We start from the raw sequence: 8,701 nt of genomic DNA, 5'->3' as shown, positions 1-8,701 counted from the left end.
ATAAGGGAGTCTTTTCCCTCTGTGGGGGGTCACAGGGTGCCACCAGTATTTTTGGAGCACACTCTAGGCGCTGCGTGGCAGAGCTCAGCCCTGACAAGGCGCTGTGCCACAAGGCGAGCTGTAGCTCAAGGTGCAGGCAAAACCTTCTCCTCTGGTATTGGCCCACAGCTCTGCAGACTCAGATGTTCCTATGGTTTATGTCATCCTGTTTAGCTTCTGTTGCACAATCAGAAAAAAAAAAAAGAAATAATTCTTTGAACATGAAGCACCGACCAAGATCTGACAATCTTGATGCTAGCACCAGATACACTCATGTGCATTGCCACCTATCTCCCAGCATCTGCCGTGTGCGCTGTGCAACCACAGACTGGCAGGACAGCCTGCATCACCACCTATCTCCAGCATCTGCTGGGTCTGTAACCAGCACACAGCAGCCTGCAGCTGAACATGGGTGCTTGAGCTTCAGTTTTGGCTCTCCCAGAACACAATGCAGCAGCCTCAGGAGGAAGGGACAGTGAAGTGCTAAAGGGCAGCTCTGGGCACCTGCTGTTAGCCCTGATATTCCTTCATGTCTGGTTCAAATACCTTTAACTTGCCTTTAACTTCAGCAAAGTGCTTCCACTAGCTGAATCTCAGATTTGTGTTCCCAGTGTGTCATTATGGCTGCACATCTAGTAGAGATTTTGCTATCTAGCAGTTGATGCGACGCCTGTGTCTGTTCCATGAATTTGCACACATATTGATCAAATAACATTTTCTACAGCACAGATTCCAATTCATGTTCCACAGCATATGATTACAAGTGAAAAAAAACGCAGGTCATTCTTTCTCACATTATTTCTTTTTCCTGAAAGTGCTATACCTTTTCTGCAGTTACCAGTTTTTACTCAGATTGCTCCAGGAGCAACTCTGTTCCCATGGAAGTGAAAGGAAACTTTGCCACCTACTTCAAAGGAATCTGAAACCAACCCTTGAAAACACGGTCTGTAAAAATTTTGAAATTAGTACATCGTGAAGAATGTTCTTCCAATGCTGAGAAGCGTATCCAGTGAGCAATGAGGTCTGCATACAGGCAGAGCCGAGGAGCCAGGAGCCGCTCTGGGGGCAGCAGGGCTGTATCGGCTGCAGCTCCCACCTGCAGGGTGGGCACTGAGCTTTCCCAGCAGGATGAGAAGGCTGGAGCTCCCCTGGGTCACATCCTTCAGGTCCCCACACAAAACTCCGTTATTCAAGCTCAGTGCAGAAATTTCACCCTGGAGCACTGAGCTTTCCCCAGCCCTCACAGGCTCCAGCTGAGGCTCCTGGACATTGGTGACAAAGCTTCTACTGGTTTTAGAAAAGCGTAGTTGCGTGCAGTACCACTCCTCCCTTCTGAAAAGGTACATTGCATTCAGGATTAAGTAAAATTGGAAAGTGTTAGCACTGAAAAGAAAAACTGGTTGCAGTTATTCAGATCAAATCTTCTGCTGCACGTGATTAAATGTCGGCTCAACAGATCGCTGTGGGGTCTGAAGACAGGAGATAATGTGTCAGGAGGAAATAGTTTTTTCATTTTGCAATTCCTGCAGTCCATTCACATTACTTTTTATTTGAAACTGAGAGATAACATGACACCCTGTTGTGGAGCGGATTAATAAATGAAAAATAAATGGATTTTACTCAAGCTGCCAGGACATGTACAGCCAATATTTGACAGTAAGTTTGTTTTTAATATAAGGCAGGCTGGCACTTCAGTAGCATGATGGTAAGTAAAGCCTCCTCTTATGATTGTTGGCAATCATAAAAAGACTCTTTCAACCAGTTTCCAGCGTCAGCCAGTATGCAAGTTTCTGGAGGCTTTCAGATCAAATAATTGACTTTGCACAGTCTGGAATACAGAACTGCAAACAGCTATTGCTTGTACTGAGATCATGGCTGGACAAAACAAAAGCAGAACTTGCAAAGACAGCAAGCACTCAGGACTTCAGTGTTTGAAATGTTAGCAACCCAGGCTAAATAAGAACTGACATTTCATGGAATGGTTTGGGTTGGAAAGCACCTTTAAAGGTCATCAAGCCCAACCCCCTGCAATGAGCAGAGACACCTTCAACTAGATCAGGTTGCTCAGAGCCCTGTCCAGCCTGGTCTTGAATGTTTCCAGGGATGGGGCATCTACCACCTCTCTTGGCATCCTGTGCCCGTGTTGTACCACCTTCCTCGTAAAGCTTTATCAGTCAAGCTCTTTTGAAAGTCCCATCTATAAGCCTATACTGCTTTCACTTGGCTGCCAGCCTGACACAGAGCAGATGCTGCCATACAGAAGCCATTTGCTCTTCACTACAGCAGCAGCATCTCAGTCTGGGAGAGCAGCACAACGGTGTGAGAGAAGCAAAAAGATGACAAAAGGAAAAGGAATCAAGGCAGGATTAATAAGAGAGCACCTCCCTCGCCTGTCCCCCCAGCTTCTTTTTTTTTCTTGTTCTTAATTTCCTCCAGTCTCTTTTGTGCACAATTTCCCCACTCTCTGTACCGCGAAAGGACAAAGACAGCCTCATTGGTGTGACCAGGAGGGCACGTTCCCATCCTTTTTTCAGCATGAGAAACAGAAAATGACAGGATAGTTAAAAGTTCTGGAGTTCCCAGAAAGTTCCCTGAAGTCATAGCTTGGTCATAAACCCATATAAATACAAAAACCATTACACAACGTTTGGTGTAGGAGTGTACACGCAACAGCTATCAGATCAGTAAAAGTTCCAGGAACAGTGAGAAGAAATACTGTACATGTATGACCTTTAAAGAAAAATATTAGTGAGATGATCTCACAGTACAAAAAAAAAGAAAGAAAAACCAAAACAAATCAAAGTGGGGAAAAAAGCTATATGCAGGTTCACAGAGGTTTGAAACAAGGCACACACAGGAAAGATGTCTGTATGGTGAGTTGTAAGCCAGGGAGAAAAAAAGGAATTTAAAGAAGGTTTTGCATTTATTTTGGTCTGTGTCTCTCCTTCTACCTTTAGCCTCCTGGCACTGGGAAATCACATGTTCACAGCAGGAAGCTGAGCAGTTGTTCCATCCCACAAGTGAGACCAAAGAAACCAAGTGCTACAGTGCTGCAGGGGAGAGGGCTACGTGACCCTCTGTCTCAGACCACCACCCTTCCAGAATATTTCTGTTTCCTCCTCCTGCATCCTCTGTTGAACAGAGCTGTATCTAACACAGGAGGAGGAGATATGTTCAGGAGCCACAGGGACCTACTGCAGTTGCCTGAGAAGAAAGAGACAGCTTGTCTCAGAAAAGACAAGACATGTCAGGGACAGAGGGAGAAAAGGGACAGATCTGCAGAGTGGATAGATGCCAGATCTGCTCTCTGATGATGCTCATATACCCGGAGGCTGAGCCTACCAAACCATACGGGGAATTACTTCTGCAGATTTACTGTAATTGGCACAGTTACTGGAAGCTGTTATTATGGAAAATGAGTGCAGTGTTGTGCATACACTTAATCATGAGAACCTACAAAAGGTGGAAGCAAAGTCTTGCTCCTTTAATCATATGATCAGAGTTTCCAAGCATTCTTCATCATGACGATAAAATAGACATCTGTGTCTATGGAAGCGCTGACTCCTGCATAGTAGTTCATGAATTCTTCCGTTGTGACCTGAGACAGAAGGATTTAAAATATCAAAATGAAGCTTTATTTTTTTAACACATTGAAAAGAACTCTAAATGAAACTTAATACGCACTATTTCATGTTGTTGCTAGTGAAAAGGAATCCAACAGAAAGAATGAAGACATTGAAAATTTGCGTAAGTTGACTTCTTTGCTAGAAATAAGAGCTCTTGTCCTCCAGGAACACTTGGATGAAGCATGCAGACGTAAACTAGCCTTACCAGGAACTGTATTTATAAACAGTCCTGCCCAAGAAGACGTGTGTTTTAATGCATTTTTTTACCAGGGATGCTATAATCTGGTACTTTGCATTATTATTAATAAAAGTGGATGGATTTTCCGATGCAGCACAAAGACAGCCTGGAGCTTTATATCCATTCACTAGAGAGAAAATATCACTGCTCTAAATGGGTCTCACTTAAGGAAGCAAACATTATTTCAAATACCTAAGAGCTTGTGATATTGTTCATGGGTATTTTGAGCTTGAATCACTTTTTAAACCACCATTAAAAAAAAAAAAACAGATTAGTAGATACAAACCATGCATATCTCTTGTGAAGCCTTAACTCTTGAAATGTACAGGTCATTCTTTGAATAAACATCACATAGAAAAATGGAAAAATGTTCGCTCCTGCTGCATTGTGCATTTGAGAGCTAAGTAAAACTTGACAAGGGGGAGAACTGAACACTGTTGACTGTCCTGCCATAAGGAACAGGTTACAAGCATCACTGACCCTGTGTATTTCAGAGGCACCCTGCAGGATCATGGTGAAGAAGAACTTTCCAGGAGATGCTTCGTCTTGAGACATTTCTGCTAAAAATATTTTAAGTGTTCAGCTCACAGGAGTGTCATTAATGAGCTCTGATTCAGGCACAGGAAAGTCACAGGCAGTTCTCGGAAGAAACTGCAATTGGGTGGGCTAATGTCAGGATTGCCAAACAAAAGGTGGGTGCTCAGAATAACTTCTCTATAAGCTCAAAGACTGCAGTGTTTATGAAGTACAAGGCACTGAACGTGTGGAGAATCATTCCGGAGACTCATTTAATGTGTTCAAGTATGACCTCAGCACAAAAGGCAGGAACATTTTGCTTGAGGTTTGCTAGGCGTCACCAATGCTGCAGAGGAGGAAGGGGACAACTGGTAATTCTGACTATGACACAACAGGCGATGGGAAGAAATTCAGCTCTATCTAGTGCAAAGTTATGCCCAAGTGAAATAAAAACCATTACTTCCCTACAAACTGAGAGTGTGCCTGTTGGAAAAAAAATTAAGTGGAGGATCTGGGTGTAGTAGGAGTCACCAGTGTAGTGTAGCCATGAAAACCCAGATACAACCTCAGAAGTGCAAAAGACATCCCACAAAGCACTGATGAAACCTTATCTAGGTTGTTATCATCAACAGCTTGGACTCAAAATGTCAGCATGTGGACAGTGGAGATCCACAATTGCTCTGAGTTGGTCAAACACATGTAAGTTCAAACCAAAGAAGTTTGGAGACATATAACAAGGGGAAACAAAGCATGCTTGGCTCAAAGGTGGTGACAAAGCAGATGCGTAAGAACTCCATCACACAAGGTGCCCAGGCTTTGCACCTGCAGAAGTGAGTGAAGGCTGGGGGCAGGAAGGGCTCCCAGCCCTGCCTCAGCCAGTGGCTCCTTAGGACACTTGGCTGGTGGCAGCTGTCCCAACTCCAGCCTCCCTCCAATGCTCTGTGGATGAATCTATCTCTATTACAGACTGACTTCCGAATCAAATGTCTCAGTAACTACACACACTGGAGAAGCGCTAACTGTTAAGTGTTTCACATACTACAGAACTTGCTTTTGACCTGGATCCTGGTATTTATTCTCCTACGAAGTGAAATATCCTCCAGTTTATGTGGATCTTGAAAAGCAGCAATCATGTGGGCTAGTCTGAAGATATAAATACAATGACCTATGAAAGTAAAGCATTTAGGCTACAAGCCTGAAAATGCAATCTCACATCTACACTTGCAGCTACTGCAGAGCCCCTTTCCATTCAAATGCGTAATCAAGCTCCATGAACAGGCCTAAACAGAGGCTATGCATTCATTTTACACATTCTACTGTCCCCCGTAAATGTGATGCAACTGCATGTTTGGTACTGCAGTCACTCTCACATTTAATAATTTAAGTCGAATGCCGAATCAAATGGTGATTTCATGGCTTGACATTAGATGTTCCACTCACCTTCCCATCTTTGTCATAGGGTGAATCAAAATTATCCAGAAAGGCCTTAAAAACTTGATCTTCTGTCCAGTCTCCATTTTGGTATTTGGGATGATGCTTTGCATTATACACCCCCCGTAAGTCTTCTATTGTTATGACACCATCTCCAGTCTTATCTAACTTCCTAAATGCTTGCATGATGATCTCTTTTCTTGCATTTGACATGGGAGGCTGTAAAGAAATATTAACAGAATAATTTTATTTCTGCCAGCTATTTTCCCAGTTCTAAATTCACGTAACTGCTGTCGTTAATAGTAAACCTATTTCAACACACTTGGGACAACAAATTGCTGACAGTCTACACTGTCCGTGAGCAAGGAAGGGCAATATATCCCCCAAAAAAGCAGTGTGATCAACATTACTCACTGTCTATCAATACAATGGTAAATGGATAATAAAAGACAAAATGCTACCTAGAACACTTTTCTATTCTACCATTTAAAATATTTTCTAACAAGAAATTACTAGTTACTCAAAGCACCAATTATTTTCTCTCTTAATTGTTCAGACTTCAGCAGAGCAAAGAGGCTCCAACCAAAATCAGGCACACTGTGGCTAGTTAGAGAAAGCCACCACTGGATTAGTTCATGTTTTACAGAGATGCATCATAAAATGATGGACGAAGAAGTGAGACTACTGGGCTGAACCACATCGGTACCTGGAATGCAATATAGGTATGTAGGCATCTAAATCAAGGTGGCAATTCATTTAAAAAAAATCCATTTATTTCATTTATTTGCAACTATTCTTTTATATTTGTGAGGAGCCTTAGCTTTGCCAATGAATTCCAGAGATTTGTTGGCTTCTTAGCTCTCTTATCCACAGAGATGGTGTTTAGGGTAATTTTCTCCTTTAGCATACTTAGGTGGAAGTAGAGTAATTTAACTTCTCAAGAGTTACCGGCTTTTTAAATAGAGCTGTAGACTTTGCCAATTACTAGGCACTAAAAGTGCTGTGTTTTGTGATCAGCTAATAATGAATCAAGGCTTTTTCTCAATTTAGTGCAGTAATAACATAAACCCACAGACTTACTCTCAGTGTAACAAGAAATTCATCAAAATCAATTGTTCCACTGCCATCTTTATCAAATATCCGGAAAATCTCTTGTGCTTCTTCTTTGTCTATCATCACAGCATAATCATTTAATCCTTTCACAAACTCTTTGAAATCCAGGGTCCTGCTGTTGTCATCATCCATAATTCGAAACACTCTGTGGAAAATGTGCAGTTTGAGGAGAATGCATAGGAAAATCTGGAGAACGCTGTAGTGGCTTAGCACAGTGCCAGAGCGCAAGGGCACCTTACTGAGATAACATTTCCTTTTTGTACAGTCTTCTGAGGTAAAATAAACAAACAAGCAATAAACACCACACCAACTGATAGCAGACATGACTTGCTTAGATTGGGTGTCTGAATGTGACACAGATGAAGTTACATGAGGTGATGGCTGCCTTAACTGAAGGAGTCTTCTTATCCATTACATATTGAGCCATCTAAAAGGAGATGAAGTTTCACCTGGTCAGCTGGGATCCACCTGGGGTTAATAGAGCTCAGGAGGGGTTTCAAGGCATGATGCAGCTCCCCTTTCCTAGACGTCCAGCTTGGGCTGACTGCTGAAGGAGTCTAGATGCTCCCCATAAACTGGGCATCTAGCAGACCACTATACACAGGGAGTCACATCCCAAAGGAAAGGAAGCAAAAGATGCTCAGTATTGAGATACTTACAGAAAATACCAAAGAGTGAGATATGCTTTATGTTCCACTTCTCTCCCTGGCAGGAGTTGTTCTGGGTCTCAAGGACTCACATTCATCTGAGGGATTCAGGATCTTCTGTCCTTCAAGCAGGTCAGTCCTATCTCCCAAAACACAGAAGCCCCAAGCCCAGGCACTGTGGGTTGTGGCATTTGCACTGGAACCAGGAAACTCAAGTTCTGGTCCCTGTTTAGACTGTGAGCCTCTTGCAGCTATAACTATCAGCCTGAATAATTGATTTGACTTTCTAGACCCACCTGCCAAGTCCTTTGATGCCTGCAGATCCCTTTGCTAAACACTGCAAGCGAAGTCTTTCCACGGGGTCGGTGGTTTTGGACAGATTTCTTTTGGCCTGGATTGCCATCTCTCGATCGTGCCTTGCTGTGCCTGGCATCTGGAAGACCAAAGTGCTCATACACCATGGATTCACATACACAAGACAGAGCACTGAAACTTGCCTTAGTATATTGAGCATCCCAAATCCCTTACTTGCAAGGTGCTTGCCACTCTCACACAAAGATTCATTTGACCCTCCGCTTCCTTTTCGTTATATCCTTTTATCAGCAGGGGAAATGGCTAACATGGGCCACCAACCCTGAAGGAGGAGCTGAGTCAACTACCATGTGATTAACCCAGATGCAAATATGAAAATGTGGGTAAGAATTTGTGCCTACAGTGAAACACTGTGAAACACAAACACACCGCTGCCTCCACACCTCAGCAGCCCCACTGAGCCTTCTCAGCCTGGCTAGGTCTGCAGTCAGCATTTGCTCACAGGTAAACCTGTGACAGCAAAAATTGTCCTGGGTGAGGACCTTTTCCTTGTGTCTGCTGTTGTTCCACTGTGGTCCTAATTCTCCAGAGGAAGGCTTTCTCCCATTACATGTCTGAGCAACAGTGACCACCCCAAGACCTGACCTGCCTACAGATGATACCTTGTGCTACTTTAACACAATTGCAGAACAAATACCTTAAACATGCACAGCATTTAGCACCCCAGTTCTTCAGGACACTGCCAACAGTCACAGAAGCCTTCCAGTTTTCCTCAGAGG

At 43.2% G+C, this 8,701-nt stretch overlaps 1 protein-coding gene across 1 annotated transcript; it reads right to left on the bottom strand.

The window, feature by feature from the left end:
- Positions 1–3,535: 3,535 nt before the first annotated feature.
- CAPSL (calcyphosine like) lies at positions 3,536–8,043 on the bottom strand (the record flags this gene model as incomplete). The annotated part of the gene is made up of 4 exons (XM_080362382.1): positions 3,536–3,637; positions 5,860–6,069; positions 6,931–7,108; positions 7,907–8,043. The coding sequence occupies 4 exons, from the start codon at positions 8,041–8,043 to the stop codon at positions 3,536–3,538; spliced, it is 627 nt and encodes a 208-aa protein (XP_080218508.1).
- Positions 8,044–8,701: the final 658 nt, after the last annotated feature.

Source organism: Nesoenas mayeri (assembly GCF_963082525.1).
Source record: "Nesoenas mayeri genome assembly, chromosome: Z".
In the NCBI taxonomy this organism is placed as follows: domain Eukaryota; kingdom Metazoa; phylum Chordata; class Aves; order Columbiformes; family Columbidae; genus Nesoenas; species Nesoenas mayeri.
The sequence above is the reverse complement of the archived record's forward strand: the minus strand, read 5'-3'. Positions and strand labels throughout refer to the sequence as shown.